The sequence below is a fragment of the Dryobates pubescens genome, chromosome 7 (genome assembly GCF_014839835.1).
Source record: "Dryobates pubescens isolate bDryPub1 chromosome 7, bDryPub1.pri, whole genome shotgun sequence".
In the NCBI taxonomy this organism is placed as follows: Eukaryota; Metazoa; Chordata; class Aves; order Piciformes; family Picidae; genus Dryobates; species Dryobates pubescens.
Genome location: NC_071618.1, coordinates 5,582,797 through 5,599,539, shown reverse-complemented (window position 1 = coordinate 5,599,539; position 16,743 = coordinate 5,582,797). Strand labels below are relative to the sequence as shown.

At 39.7% G+C, this 16,743-nt stretch overlaps 1 protein-coding gene across 1 annotated transcript; it reads right to left on the bottom strand.

The window, feature by feature from the left end:
• Positions 1–8,440: 8,440 nt before the first annotated feature.
• On the bottom strand, positions 8,441–13,454 carry SULT1C4 (sulfotransferase family 1C member 4). The gene is made up of 7 exons (XM_009911431.1): positions 13,283–13,454; positions 12,195–12,332; positions 10,899–10,996; positions 10,455–10,581; positions 9,101–9,195; positions 8,706–8,886; positions 8,441–8,553 (listed from the first exon to the last, which is right to left on the bottom strand). The coding sequence occupies exons 1-7, from the start codon at positions 13,452–13,454 to the stop codon at positions 8,441–8,443; spliced, it is 924 nt and encodes a 307-aa protein (XP_009909733.1).
• Between the last annotated feature and the right edge of the window lie 3,289 nt (positions 13,455–16,743).

Here is a 16,743-nt window from a genome sequence, read left to right as displayed (position 1 = left end):
GGCTGGAGGTGAGGAGAAAGTTCTTCACTGAGAGAGTTGTTAGCCACTGGAATGTGCTGCCCAGGGAGGCGGTGGAGTCACCGTCCCTGGAGGTGTTCAAGAGGGGATTGGATGTGGCACTTGGTGCCATGGTCTGGTCATGAGGTCTGTGGTGACAGGTTGGACCTGATGATCTTTGAGGTCTCTTCCAACCTTGGTGATTCTGTGAAATGTAAATAAATGACATTTTCTTTTCCCTATCCATTTTGGGAGACTCTTAAGTACCTACGTCTAGACTGCTGTGGTCTAACATGGGAGGTTCATATGTCAAGAAGAGCCTTTATAGATACAGTCCTTCCAAAGGACAAGAAATTTTGATGCTAAACTATGCCATATGCACTGCTTTGTCTTTCCAGATCTGCAATTAAAGTTGGATTATCTGGTAAACTTACCTTCTCTTTTGGAAAACACCAGAGAAAACAATGTTTCATATAAATTTGTTCCTTCTGTCTGTCCTCAGGAAATAGGTGTTATGATCCAATTCTTGGGTCACCTCATGACTTTGCCAATGAGGAAGCTGGTTTTAGAAATCATCCAAGGCGGACACACAAATGGTTTTCACATGTGTTTGTACTGAGGACAATGAACTACTGGCTCAGTCATCGCAGGCTTCCTGGCTAGGAAGCTCTCTGCTTCTGTGCAATAGGTATTGGATACAGAGAGGCCTGTCCTCCCCTCCATTTTATGCACAAAAATGTTGGTGTATTCAACAACTGAGATTGTCTTGAATGTCTTTCATTCTGGACCCAAACTTCAACACAATTGCAAAGCATTCCGCTTGGGATGAGTTCTTTGTAGTTAGAAGAATGACAAATGTTTCTAGAATAACTAGAAGAAAAAAGATTGAGGATTTTGACTGTTGATGATTTCAGTTTGTTACAGTAAAATATAAGTTGATCCATATTTTGTGGGGAAAACTGCCGATTTGAAGCTGCAATAGTCTTACATAATTACCCTGAGCAGTTTATGAACTGTATTTCTTACCTATGCAGAAGGAGCCAGTAAGTTGATAGATATGGCATACAGCTAATTTGAGAGAAGATAAGTTAGAAAAGCAAGATTTTTTTTTGTGCTGCATATATTCTATCATTTAATTATCTTTGTAAAAGATAATTAGTTCACCTCTTTGAATAGCATTGTTTATGTAAAACAAGATTGCCAAGAGGTTTATGAGATGTGTTGGGGCAAAGCATAACAACATTAAAAGTTTGCTTTCATTGAGAACCTAGGTACCACAGGGCTGTGATTAGCCCTTCCATCAAGGCAGGGTACAAATGCTTGTTGACTGTCATGGGAATTATTAGACCTGGAAAAATTTTCTGAAGAGGACAGAATGAGAAAATTACTGTAATTTTGCAACTGCGGAATGCATTTCCAGCATTCAAGAGCTGGTGCTTTAAATACTTGTCATTGCATAATCTGCCTTTTCAACAGGTTCTGCAGATCATAAATGCTTTGACTTGTGTACCAAGTCAGGCTAGCCAGCATTCTTGCTTTGAGCTACCTCAGTGGCCTTTCTGTGTGCCAAATTAGTAAAACAGAAAACAAGGTATGATTTTTTGGCATGTTAACTATTCTTCTTTGGAAACTTAAAGTATTCTTCCCGCTCCATGCAAATGAATCATAAATTCTTTGGCTATGACCATTTTGTTGGACTGCATTTAAGTTCAGTAGGTTCCCTCTGGAGTGGAATGTTAGAGGCTGCAGTGAAAATGTTAAAAAAGCATAAAAGAGGAGCTGAATCTGAATATTTATATAGAATCATAGAATTAGATTAGAATAGGATAGGATAGGATAGGATAGGATAGGATAGGATAGAATAGAATAGAATAGAATAGAATAGAATAGAATAGAATAGAATAGAATAGAATAAACCAGGTTGGAAGAGACCTTCAAGATCATCGTGTCCAACCTATCATCCAACACCACCTAATCAACTAGACCATGCAACCAAGCACCCTATGAAGTCTCCTCCTGAACACCTCCAGTGATGGTGACTCCACCACCTCCTCAGGCAGCCCATTCCAATGGGCAATCACTCTCTCTGTATAGAACTTCTTCCTAACCTCCAGCCTAAACCTCCCCTGGTGCAGCCTGAGACTGTGTCCTCTTGTTCTGGTGCTCGTTGCCTGGGAGAAGAGACCAACCTCTGCCTGTCTACAACCTCCCTTCAGGTAGTTGTAGAGAGCAATAAGGTCACCCCTGAGTCTCCTCCAGGCTAAGCAACCCCAGCTCCCTCAGTCTCTCCTCATAGCGCTTGCATCAAGTCCAATCATCAACCTAACACCACCACGACCATTAAACCACATCCCAAAGTGCTATGTCCACACATTTCTTGAACACCTCCATGGACAGTGACCTTCCTAGGCACCTTCCTAGGCACCTTCCTAGGCAACCTATTCCAGCACTTGACCACTCTTTCCATAAAGAATTTTTTCCTAATACCCAACCTAAACCTCCCCTGGCACAATTTCAGGACATTTCCTCCTTTCCATTATCTAATACAGAGAGAAGAGACTGACCCCCACCTCACTACAACTTCCTTTCAGGCAGTTGTAGAGAGCAATGAGGTATTCCTCTTTTCCAGGACAAACAATTGCAGTTGCCCTAGCCATTTTTTTGTAAGCCTTGTTCTCTGGACCCTTAACCAGCTTTGTTGCCCTTCTCTGGAGATGCTCCAGTAGTTCAGTGTCCTTTCTGTAGTGAGGGGCACAAAACTGGACACAGTATTCAAGGTGCAGCCTCAGCAGTGCCAAGTAAAATGGCAAAATCACTTCCCTATTCCTCATACTGTTCCTCATACAGGCCAGGATGCTGCTCCCCTTCTTGGCCACTGGAGCACATTGCTGGCTCATGTTCAGACAGTTGTCAATCAACACTCCCAGGTCTCCCACTACTGAGCTGCTTTCCAACCACTCTGCCCCAAGCCTGTAGCGCTGCCTGAGATTGGCAGACCCAGGTGCAGGACTGGGCACATGGCTTTGTTAAACCTCATACAACTGACCTTAGCCCATAGATCCAGCCTGTCCAGATATGTGTAAGATGTAAGGGCACTGCCGTCCTTTTTATTTACCTCAAAACTATCTCGTGTGTTGAAGGATTTGGTTAGATATTAAAACCCAAAAATGTATATGTAGGCCTTAATTCTGATCTTGAATTGCAGTAAAACCCTGAAAAGTAAAAAGTTTGATATTCTATTACTCATCTGCAAAGCTCACTAACGTTGTTGGAAGGTAAGTGTGAAACTGAAACAAGGAAACTGACATTTTGTTTGCGCTCTAGGGTTGGGTCTTGCTAGAAAACACTGTTCTGGTGTTAACAGAACACGAAAGCCCTTTAAACTACACACAGAGGTAGCAGCAAATATAGAGTGAGGGTTATTGGTACAATAACAAATTACTGTGAATCAAGACACCAAATTTTAACAAATTTTTTTAAAAATCAATTACCTTAATTTTTAGGTGTCTCATTGGAGAGTTTAACTATGCTTGTATTGCCTGTAGCAGAGCAGGACCCAGTGTGGCTTGCTTTTGACATAATCATTCTGTCTCCACAATCATGGTAGATGGCTATAATTCACCTGTGATCCTTCACATAGTCCTAAAGGCAAACTGAGCTCCTGCTGCTGATAAATACCAATTGCCCTTGCAGCAGGCTATCCTGAAGCTCTTCTGTAAAATAATCCATGAGTAATTCGCTTCTTCAGCATTAACCATGGGGCACTGCTGCATGAAAACATTCCTGGTCCACCTACACAGAACCTAAGTCTGTGCTTGGTCTGGAGGGCAGGCACAGTCTTGTTATCCACCCTAAGCCTATGGCTTTAGGTCTGGAAGCACAGTTTGATTGAATTTTATGAGTAGGAAGGGCTTAACTTTCTCAGTGTGCTTCTAGATTCACCTACAGCATACACTGAAACAAGGCTTGCATCCATCATCCAAGACATGAAGCTCGGGTGTAATGCACCTCTGGAAAATTCCATAATTAATAAGTAACCTTGTGGTAAAGATAAGACTCTGTGTGAATATATTGTCATAAACCATTATAAAAACATAATGTCTATGTTATATGGTAGGATATCTATATCCTGTATGGGTAGGATGAAAGAAATAAAAACTAACTCCTGTTCCTGGTCTGTTTCCTAACTGGAGAAAGACTGACTTTCAATCCAAGCATGAAACAATCATCCTCAGTAACCTTACTGGAAAGGAAAGCAGTGTCCCTCTGTCTTTGAATGCTCTTTAAGAAGACAGAGCAGCTCCCTTGTCTGTTCCTTTCTTTAATTTTTTGAAGCTTGGTGCTTCTTCCATTCTATTGTGCAAATGGGTGCATTCCACATGGAAGTAAAGTGGCTCTTCTAGTTGGTATTGACAGTCAAGCTAGAGGGTGATCATGACTACTCTAGAATTAATACAGCAGTTTCTGTTAAAAAGTCTGTATCAAAACTGGAAACTTCAGTCATTCCCATGGGAGGATTTGTTTTGGTAATTTTTAGTGCAGAACTACAAAACAGAGCTATGTGAGTGATTACCATGTATTCATCAACACCGATTTTCAAACATTTGTCAGAGATCACAGAATCACAGAATCACGGAATCAACTAGGTTGTAAAAGACCTCTGAGATCAAGTCCAAGTTATTACCTAACACCATCTGATCAACTAAACCATGGCACAAAGTGCCTCATCCAGTCTCTTTTTAAACACCTCCAGTGATGGTGACTCCACAACCTCCCTGGGCAGCACATTCCAATGGCCAATCACTGTTTCTGTGAAGAATGTTTTCCTAACATCCAGCCTAAACCTCCCTTGGTGCAGATTGAGACTGCATCCTTTCATTATGTCACAGGTTGCCTGGGAGAAGAGACCAATCACCACCTGGCTACAACCACCTTTCAGGTAGTTGTAGACAGCAATAAGGTTTCCCCTGAGTCTCCTCTTCTCCAAGCTAAACAACCCCAGCTCCCTCAGCCTCTCTTCATAGGGCTTCTGCTCCAGACCCCACACCAGCCTTGTTGCCCTTCTCTGGACACGCTCAAGCATCTCAACATCTTTCTTGAATGGAGTGGCTCAGAAGTGGACACAGTACTCAAGGTGTGTCCTGACCAATGCTGAGTACAGGGGCAGAATGACTTCCCTGCTCCTGCTGTCCACACTATTCCTGATACAGGCCAGGATGCTGTTGCCCTTCTTGGCCACCTGGGTACACTGCTGGCTCATGTTCAGCTTACTTGCAATCACTACCCCCAGGTCCCTTTCTGCCTAGCTGCTCTCCACCCACTCTGTCCCCAGCCTGTAGTGCTGCAAGGAGCTGTTGTGGCCAAAGTGTAGAACCCGGCACTTAGACTTGTACATTAAGGTGAAGACTTAGATGAAGAACGACGATTCTCAGCAACCAAAACTTCAGGCTCACTTTCTTATAAAAGACATGACATGCAGTATTAAAGATGTTGCTGTGGGATTGCATTAGCTAAACTGCTACAAGTCCTTACTAAACTGACATAGAAGAATTTGCACCTGTGTAAGAAGGTTAGCAAAGTCATACACCTAGAAAATAAATTGTAGGTGTATTTTCTGGACATGTGTCTAATAGAGCTTTGTACAGAGTTCCATTGCTATAGTAAGAAGTCACTTATTTGCACCAGAAGCTTGACAATAGCTTAAAACAATTTGAAATAATTTAGCTGAACATGTACAATCTCCTTCTGCTGGTGCTCATTGTTATAGTATCGTGTGTAACAACAACAACAAAACCTTCTTGCCCAGTTATGTTGGTATTTAGTAGGCAATCTGTATACAAATGCATCATTTAAAGCTCTTCTGTACATAGCAACTGACAAACTTAAAAATATATAGGTTAAAGATGCTCTCGATGTAGGCACCCTCAGTCATTTACCTAGAAGCATAGATGCAACTCTATTGACACACTGTCATAATAGACACCAAAGCACAGCAGTCTTCAGGCCCACAGTGGGATACATGCAGCCTGTTAAACCCTTTCCCAAAATTCCCTGGAAACCACAGATCCAATAAATTTCACTGTTCACTAGTGTAATTAATAACATTTTGCAAATTATGACTGAATCCACAGGTTGGCCTCTCTCAGCTGTGATGGCTTGAGAGGATGTAAAAAGCAGAAACATTCCACTTTTCTGTCTCCCTGCCTCCTATATTTTGCCCTAAAGGTTAACATTTCTGTCTGAATATATTTGAGGATAATATCAATTGAATAATAAAAGCCAATTTTTATGTAACTACACATCTAGTGTTTGTTTACTCCATTTTTTCCCCCTAGGACTGCACTCTGACCTCTGTTACTTCTTATCTCCTTTTCAGAGAAGCTGCTCAAGGAAGTGAGAGCAAAGGTGACTTTCCCAATGTGATGCAAGCCTCTTATTATATGGTGCCTCTGTCCTTGCAGTGGCTGCGCAACTCCCTTTCGGACCAGGCTTCAGCCTCTGTCAGCATTTTGCACTTTTGATAGATTCAGAGGTTTAAAAAGAGGAACAAACAGGTCATCTGTGTGACCTTTTGTACGGCACCACTCATAAAATGTCACCAAGCTACTGAGTTAAAGATATTTTCTATTTACTGATGGCTCTTATGACACTGAATGAGGATTAGATTGACAAACTGAGCTGACTCATGTGGTTTCATGGAGCAATCTCAGCGGATGGGAATTATGCCAGAAAGCATACTGGCAATAGTAAGATAGCAAGTGAAGTTAATCAAAAGCAGAAACCAAGCAAGTAACAGAAAGCTCCCCAGGCTGATATTTAGCCTTGCTGTGATAACATCAGCACTTTTCCCAGATGATTTTTTCCTCACAAGATAGTCAGTTTACTGAGACATCTTTTGTTTGAGGGCAGGAATCTCTGTTGACCTGAAATCCTTGAATTGCCTAGGTTTTCACTAGTGTAGCAAGTGTATGTTTCTGGTTTCAGTGTTTCCTGCATTTTGGGGGGAAACTGGGTAGGCCAAGAACTGATACAGTAACTTTTACATTTAATAGGAAACTTATGATTTGTTTTCAAACTTGATGCCCTTTAAAGAACTACACTTGTTTTAGATACTGGAATTAAATCTGTTCCCTGAAATGGACATGCAGTTTGATAGCTGCTTCTCTTACTAAATCCATGAAACTCTTTACAGGCCAAAGAGAAATTACCCTTGCCAAAATTTTTCTGTGTTAAACTTGACTAAACTTGACTAAAGGAGACTAAGACTGTATTTTGTCCTGCAGCTATTGTCTACATTGTTTTCCCTCTGACATCCAAAGTACAAAGCCAGTTAAGCAGGAACTCTTTAGAGCCTTCTTTGTGTGCCAAGCTCAATGGTATCACTTTAAAACCAAAAGTGGATTGGTGACAGTTGTCTGTAAGTAAATGGGCTACAAATCACTTTAGTGTAATTCCCAAAAGCTCAATGTATGGCTATAGTGCTGGTATTAATGCTAAAGCAGAACCGCTCATCACAACCAGGTCCTATTGCGAATAAGAGACCTCAACAGGATGGTTGTATGTTTGAATAACAAGAGTGAAGAAAAGAAGGAGGTAACAACATGATGCATATGATGAACACTTTTACAATGGGGAAGGAGATAGTACTGACTCTTGTCCTAGTTTATTTTCACAGTATCACTAAGGTTGGAAGAGACCTCGAGGAGCATCAAGTCCAAACTGTCACTACAGACCTCATACCAACTTCCAGAATTCTCCAAATGTTAACAGAAAATTATGCTACCAATTTCCAAAGGCAAGCAGGTCTTGATGCAGTAGGGGTTACTGCCTCCACATCTGGATTGTAGATAAATGGCTCTATGTAGCCCTTTAACAGGTTTTTTCAGAGGAAGCAATGCTTTGGAAAAGTTGGTTTCATCTCAATTGCATTTATGATGTCTAGCTTAAAACAAGAGAAAAAGAAAATGATTCTACTGTGTGCACTTCTGTTGCTCTGTTTATACTTTAAATTTGTTTATTGTTATGTACTGATTAATGTTTGTACAAGGTGTGAATAAGATGTAATGCTCATATCTGCTGCACTCTTTTAACACCTTTTTTTCCTGTTACTTCATAGTTCATATTAGAGGTTGCTTTGAAAATGCCATCAATAACAATTGCATTTTTACAAAGACAAAATGTCAAAGCATTTCTGAAGTACTTTTGTTAATGCTGAAAGTTACTGTGGGAGGGATGAATGAGAAGTATCCAGGGGATTATTTTCCTCAGGGAGACCAACCTCAACTTTTATATCATTTGTAGAGTCTCGCAATAATGATAAATCAGTGGTGTGTCAGAAAGAGATATTGAAATCTTAGGAGCACAGGCATTTTGTGAAGGAAAAGCAAAACATATAAAATGGAAATAGCTGAAGATCATAGAGAAAAACCCCCATTGCTAATAATCACAATTCTGTGCGAAAAACAAGAGAGGTATCAGACATTTTCTTCTTATAATCTTCATCAAATTTCTCATTCTGTGCCACAGTGAAATAATTCTTCCAGTCCCCAACAGCCCCTAAGAAACAGCAAAGCAGAAAAAAGAATATTAATCTACCTGTATTTCCCAAAGCCCATTAGCCATGACTAGATATCTGTATTTCCAGGCTTATTTCAAAACCAAATGACAACTAGGAAGACAGACTTGATGCCAGTAACAAAGTTCAATACCTTTTCTCATGAATGGGGAAACAGAGTGATCCATTACTCCTTGAAACTCCTTAGTGTAGTTTGCCATGGGATTTTCCTTCATTACCTCAAATGAGGTGTTATGAAGTATCTTGTTTAGAACCTCCTGATTCAGATCCTTCTCCAGGAACTTCATAATCTTCTGAATTTCTTTCTTTGGGTTCTGCAGAGAGAGAAACATGGAATAAGATACAGAAGTGGGAAAAGCAAAGAAATCAAACAGTGTTAATGTCACAATGGTTGTCAGGGTGAAATGACCAAACTATCTGAACATTTACTGATACAGCTACCATTATATTAGAAAACTGTTGATTATAGGTAGTATCTATTGGACTTTCAGATTTCAAAGCTCTGCAGACATACATTCAGACTTTTACCTCCTTCATATCTTCATAGAAGAGGTAGAGAATACGGTGCTTATTTTTTGCCTTCCACCATCCTTTTACATGGTCATGCCAGGAACCCCAGAGCACTGAAAAAGGAGCAATGTCAGCAGCAGCTATGAATGGCAAAATCATCTGTGGCTGTCTGTGGCCCTCACATTTCCCTCATAACCAGTGTCTGGACATTTCCCAGATGGTTTTGAATCACCGTGACTGCTGTACTCTGTGTGTATCACAGCATTCATGCTGTTAATCCCTCAGGCACATGGATGCTCAGAGCAGGATTCATGTGTACCTTTAGATGGTAACAAATGCAGATACTTAGTAGTGAATGAAAAATCCAGCCTGTTGATATGATTTATGTAGAGAAACAGACATTGCCAGAGTTATTCATCTGATTTGTTGGACAAGACTGATTTTAGCTGGCCATGCTTTAAGCAGCGTATTGGACCAGATGAACAACAGAAAGTGCCTTCTGACTTTCAGTGTTCCTTAATTCTGTTTTAAATACTTGATATACTTTTCTTTCCAGCAAGTATCAAGATGACTGGCTTGGACAGAGGTGGCTAGGCTCTAGATGTCCGTGCTGGGATGGATGGCCCCCATGCCAAGACAAACACAATGCACAAGGTTTCCTTTAGATGTGAGACTCTCATGCTGGTCCAGAAAGTGGATGTTTCTAGGCCTACACGGTGGCAAAAAATATTAAAGCCATGTGGAGCTTTGCTGACCAAAATGCAGACTGCCTTTCACCTGAACAGCTTTAAGACAAGAATCAGCTTCTGGGCTTGACTGTGCTTAGCTAGATGACTGGCTTTATTCAGATACCTGATATTTATGCAGAAGAATTTAGATAAAAAGACTCCCTTAACTCAAATGCTCACCAAACATTTCTGCACAAAATTAAACCTTCATTTCTTGTATACCAGGCTAGAGTAAACCAAATGGAACATCTGTTCTTTCCCAGTTGGCTTCCAAGCAAGTTTCTCTTAATCTCAGAGAGATGAGATTAAGCTTGAAAATGATAATAAAATAAGGAGTAGCTTCCGCCCCCCCCCCTATATTTTTAAAAATAGGAATATAAAGATAGAATTGTTTTTTTAGGTCCTAATAAAAATCCATGAATTAATATAAATTACTACTGAAACACTTTCAATAGATAGAGATTCATAAAGTGTCAGCACTAGATTTCAAACCATAGCTGAAACAGACAAATCAACCCTGCTTACTTCAGGAAGTTGTACTAGATAACCTCTAGAGGTCCTTTCCAACCCAGTGTACTCTATGATTCTGTCATGCATTCTTTAAATGAACAAAAGCTCTTATACAACTGGTTGCAGTTCATCACCTTTTCCAGTCATGAATTTCTCCATGAACTCCTCCCAGGTTCCTGGCTCTGGCAATCCTTTATTCATTCTGTGGAAATGGTAGTATGACACCAAGTTGTCTTTTGCATTTCTCGCCACATAGATTATCTTTATTGATATGAAAAGAAAGAGAGAGAAAATTAACTTACAAAAGCTTATGAAGATACTTAGCATCTCCTGGAGTTTTCTCCTGGAGCCTGATGATAGAGGCTTAAAAGAGATACTGCTTTGAAGCTGACATTTTCTGAAACCCAATGCAGGTAACTTAGTCATGATTTCTTCAGTTTCACACAGGTTTTCCACAATATGGAGAAAATATCTGGAGAGACCATTAGGCTTCACAAATATCCTGGAAACCATTTTCAGTCCTGGTTTATGATGCTTTTCAGGTGAAGTAGAATTGAGTCCTACCTCTTCAGCCTTACCTTACAGTTTTGTTCCCAGAAGGAGGGAGGCACCAGCTGCACAGGAAGATGAGTTTTTATTGTTCTTGGGGAAGGCATAGCTTCAGCTAACTCCAGGCCTGTGGGATGTTTCATTATAAGATGTGACTTTTCTCTAAATTGCACTAGCTCTTTTCTTGCTGTTCTCATATGTCGGGTTTTGACTGACTTTTCAACAGTTTACCTTTCAACAACCATTCATCTCCAAAGCAATTACAGAATGGTGTAACATACACAAAATTGCATAAGTGTCCTCAGTGTTTCTACAGAAATGTTTGTCCATGTATTCAAGGAGAAAAGGGGGAACACTGATTCATATTTTATTGTTTTCTTAGGTGCATGTCTGACCCCTGCATTCCAAAAGCTAATGATGAATACTGATTTTTATTTACCCAATCGAAGTTTTTCCTTTGTGATATTTAATGATCTCCTTTCTTTCTAGGACATGAGAAGAATAGACTGGCTGGCTAAACTTTCTAGACATTATGCAAAAAGAAACTAGGAGAATGATGGGTAGTGGATTTTGAGTAGGTATGGATATATGGGAATGCTTGGGAACATCTGGTGATAGGCGGAGATGTGTTATCACCTCCTCCCCTCCTTTTTAAACATCTATCATGACCTCTGTAATTCTTCCTTTCATATCATTGGCTATCATCCTCTGTCATTTTTTGCCTCTCTGTGTGTCAGCACAGTCTAGATTAGGAGAAAAAAATAGTGCTTCTACTGCAGAGTTAGTCAAGCTCTTTAGCTTCAAATATGAAGAGAATCTAGATTAAAGATTTGTGTGGAATGGGAGCACTTGCTGGAGGAAGAGTCTTGTAGGAAACTGGCTTTGCAAAATGGGCCTACTGGTTGCCTGAGTGCCCTATAACTTGTTTAGATGATTAGACTCTAGAATTTAACAGCAGTTACTCAAAACAGTAGCAAAACAATTGAAAACATTATCCACCTTTTGGGAATACATCCATAGCACAGGTTTCTTTTCCATAGAACCCCATATCAGAAAATGGGATTCAACTGACCCCATGTTGCCATTTTATGCATATCTACTGCTCATTTAGGTACTGTAGAACATCAAACAGTTTTCAGTAGTGCCTGGATCACATCCGCATTAGCTTGTTTATGTTAAAGCAAATTGATCCCTAGTACCAAGCATGGTGCAGAGTTCAGTGACAAAGCAAGAGGGACCTCTCTCAGGAAACCTGTAGCATCAGCACTGGGTGTTTGTTTTGTGTCATTTCATCTAAAACACAAATCATTTTATATAATATTCACCTGAGTAACGTAGAGCTGGAGGCTCTGGGATGGACCACTCAAGGAAAGGATGGCGTCTGTAAGTAGTGTCACGTCTACACTTCTCAACATCTCCATTTTGTTGGATCATATCCACTATCTCCTGAGTCCATGTGGTACCTGAAAATGTCAGTGTTTAGGTATTTCCCTCAGGGATAGCCAAGATTCTTTTTTGCTAGGGAACTGAAAGCCAAAAGGATGACTTCCATATTAAAAGAGGAAGGAACAGCACAGAAGATGATGGACAAAGTGGAAAGAGAGCATAATAAATTAAAAGATTTCTGGTTTTGCAAAAATAATGTTAGTGGGGTTTGGTGTCTGGTTTTGGTTTTTTTTTTCCTTTTCTTTTTTTAATGTTGAAAAAAACTCTTTAAAAATCTTGCTAATTCACATAATTGTATTTTAATGATCATCAAATGTTCATAAATCTGGTCCTGAATCCCCTAAACTGTACATGTTTTTATTCATCCAAGAACAATATTGATTGTCATTAATCTTTTTCCTTTGCACTAAGTATAAAAGGTCTGATCAAGAGGACAAATAATAATGAGTGGAGTGGCTAATCACTGAATAAAATACCAGATAGCCAGTGTTAATGGTGGGTATTTTATTTTGCTGGTTGAAATTATTAAATGAATGTTGTTATTTCCTTAAAATAATTAGCCCATTTCCAGAAATCAGAACTGATTTGCACATGTCATTCCCCAAATACACAATAAAATCCATAGCTTATCAGTCAGTTTCTATTATTTCTTAGTGATGACGACTTTTTACTAGGCTTTGTTGAATCATCACCTATTGGTGGAAAACTATTTTTTCCATTACTATATATGTATACAATCTAAACCAAAGGCAACATTTAAGCAGAGATAATTAAACTATGACTATTTGAACTTTTATAATAATAAATAGTTGTTACTTCTGCCAAAGAAGTCAGAAGTTACCAGGCACTTAAGAACATGTCCGATTTCGGATTAAACAAATATTGGTCACAACAGAAAATCATAATTTAAAATTCCAATGATAAGCCCTATCCCAACTTTTCTGTTGTGTTTCCTACACACACCAACCTGCTTTTGCATAGGTTGCGATGAGCAGATCATCAGGTCTGGCTTTGAACTTGCACAGTCGGTCCAATGTGCTGTATATTGGTTTTGTGAGGGGAACACCTTCAAATTCAACTATCTCACCTCGGGGCACTGTCACTTTTGAACTCACATTTTCCATTTTATCCAGGGCCATTGAGCACTGCATGAAGAAAGAAGGGCTTAAAACCATGCATTTGCATGATTGCTCTGAAAAAAATAATCTAGATTCTTTATTCATTATTGAAGTCTCCTCTACTGACTGAATTCCATGTCCTCTAATTTCTTTGGCTATCATTTGGCTTAAGGTCTCTTCCAACCTGGTCTATTCTATTCTATTCTATTCTATTCTATTCTATTCTATTCTATTCTATCTGGATCCATATATATGCGCTCCTTAAACCTGGATCTTATTTTCAGAAGTGCTTGGTATATATTGGTGGTTCTCAGCGTCTCTAAAAACCACTGTTTACCCAGATACAAAAAGAGAAAAAAAGCGCCATTATTCCCATCTTTACACATAGTTATGTAAAATCCTGACTCTAAGTAACTATGTGGCCTTTGAAAGTCAACAAAAAGTAAACTAAGGTGTGCCTGAAAAGAAGACAAAGAATAACAGCTACCACTGAAGTCAGCATACAGAACCCAACCCTTCCTTCTTAAAGAAAATAAACACATGTGCTAACACCCATTGAGCCTCATACTCACACAAATATTCACAGAGCTTCTCTGTGTTTCATTCCTGGAGCTTTTTGCTCTTAGAGCTCTTTGCTGTGTATGGACATTTGTTGCAGATAGATAATCTGGATTAGATAGATGATTAACTGACAGTTGTTAGACTTTAATTATTTAAATACTCTAGTTAAGTCTACTGCATATTGTGTAGTTTTACAGTAACTTATTATTGATCTCTGGATTTCTTTCAAGGAGGTCTCACCTTAGTGATAACCTTCAGAGCTTCAGATCTGGTTAGAGAAAAGTTCTGCTTAAGAGGCTACAGAAATAATCTCAGTTAAAAACATAATCCAGAAAGCAGAAAAGACATTTCAGTCCCAACCACAAGCACTGCAAAAATATTTCCTTTCATTTCCTTGTTTACTCACATCTGATTTCACACAGATTCCGCTGAGCAGGGCAAGAGGTTGAGTTGGTTGGGCAATGACCCAAGAAATTTTTAAAAAGGAGAAAAAAAGAAACTTGCTGTATAATTCTCCTGCTTGAATGTCTCAGTTCTTGGCTGTATTGATGACTGTGCGCCAACATAGATCTTCAGGCAGAAGTAGAATGAAAGTTTGGGTGGAGCTTCTGTTCCTCCTATGAGAGTGAAGAGAGCAAAGGAGGAGGTGTAGCAGCAGCCAACAGCTGAACAGTTTTTCTGGCTTGGGTTGTGAACTCCTTTTTAATCTTGTGAAGGAAAAAACCAAACAAACTTCAAATTCTCATCTAAAGAGTGGTTCTTTACTGGCAACAACATTAAATGTCAGTTAGTAGCTCCAGCAGGATTATTTTAACTTGCCTCTGTCATTGTCAACAGTCTTGGAATAACTATTTTTCTTACCAATATCTAATCTAAATTGCAAAATGGTGTGTTATTTGTTAATACCTAAGATCAGTAAGAATAAATTAAAAGTAACTTGGTTTTACTTTTACCATGTACTGCACCATGCTCATTCAATAGTTGTCTAAAGGTCCTTTTCATCACTGGGGCCAGCCATTTATGTTTAATAGCACTTTCTAGACAAGCTCCTATCTTAACTATCTTGGCATTACAGGATTAGGGATCACTACATGCTCAGTAATGTATTTTTAAGTCCCTGTATACCCTGTGTATCTTTAAGTCTGTATGAGATACTGGGAGAGATAATGACAAGCCCCAGTGTAGTCACAAACAGCATGGTAACATTGGCTGCCAAAATTATGCCAATGACACTGTTATATCTAGTTTCCAGCTGTGTAGTCATCCTGAAATGCTTGACTTCGTCAGGAGAAGCTGGGTTTCAGTAAAAGGTAAGTCACTGCAGCTGAACTCAGGCAAGTTTGAATGGTTGTGTTCACATAGGAAAAAGATTTTGAAACAGCGTAGCTATCAGGTATTGCTTCTGTGCTTGGTTGAAGGCATGCAAGCACTGGGAGTACTCAAGCCCTTTTTGGTCATCCTTTGGACGGTGTGGCAACATTTGTATCTAAAAAGACTGTCTGCTATGTTATTTTTTAAAAGACATATCACATATCCCAATCAAATGAAGTTGTGGCCATTCTTGCAGTGATCCTAGTCTCATATGGAGAGCTAGTCAGCATGATTAGGTGAGTCTAGAAAGTGATTCAATTAGCCAAATGTGTTGATTTGCTTTACAAAGTCCATAAACTCTGGACTAGCTGCTCTCTGTTGAATGCAGGAGGAGCACAGATGTCTAGCTTGTGAAGATTCACTTATATTTTAAGGCACAGTGGGGAAGTACAAATGTTCTGCCCTGGGTGAGGGGTGAGTAAGCTGATTCAGGGCTCTTCTGGATCTCTGTAAGAAAGGCCTGACACAAAAATGGCTTAATAAAACAGCTGCTATAGAAAGAGAGAATAAGAAGAGGAATATTCATATAACGATTTGGTCTGGAAGGGACCTTAAATGGAGAAATGGATATTAAGGGAAATTCTGTTAGTTCAAAGCAGTTGTTAAGGAAAGGAAAAAAAAAAAAATCAGTCTCTTATCTCATTAGTCCAAGGTCAGAACTGCCAGGAGCAGAAGATAAGACAGCAGCTGTCCAGAGTGACTGCACAGACAGACTGAACTAAAACTAAAAATCCCTAAAGTTACATTGCTACTAATCTACCAATGAAATTTGTTTATAATTATCTTTGTTTTCCTTTTCTACACCAAAACATTCAGCTAGAGAATTCAGTAACTGTCCTTTCATAAAGGCACAGCCTAAAACTGTCACAAGGACTTTGCACTTCATGAGGTTGGCTTGGGTCCACCTCTCAAGCCTGTTCAAGTCCTTCTGGATGGCAGCATTCCTTCCCTCCAGCATGTCAACTGGACCACACAGCTTGGTGTCATGTGCAGACTTGCTGAGGGTGCACTCAATTCCAATGTCTATATTGCTGACAAAGGTGTTAAACAGCACTGGGCCCAGTACCAACCCCTGAGGGATACCACTTGTCACTGGTCTCCATTTGGACATTTTGCTGTTGCCCACAATTCTCTGAGTGCAGCTGTCCAGTCAATTCCTTATTCAGCAAGTGGTCCACTCCACAAGTCCATACTTTTCCAATTGGTGACCAAGATGTCATGTGAGACAGTATCAAATGCTTTACACAAGTCCAGGTAGAGGACTTCAATTGTTCTTCCCTAATCCACCTATGCTGTAACTCCATCACAGAAAGCCACCAAGTTCGCCAGACATGATTTACTCTTGGTGAAGCCATGTTGGTTACCACCAGTCACCTCC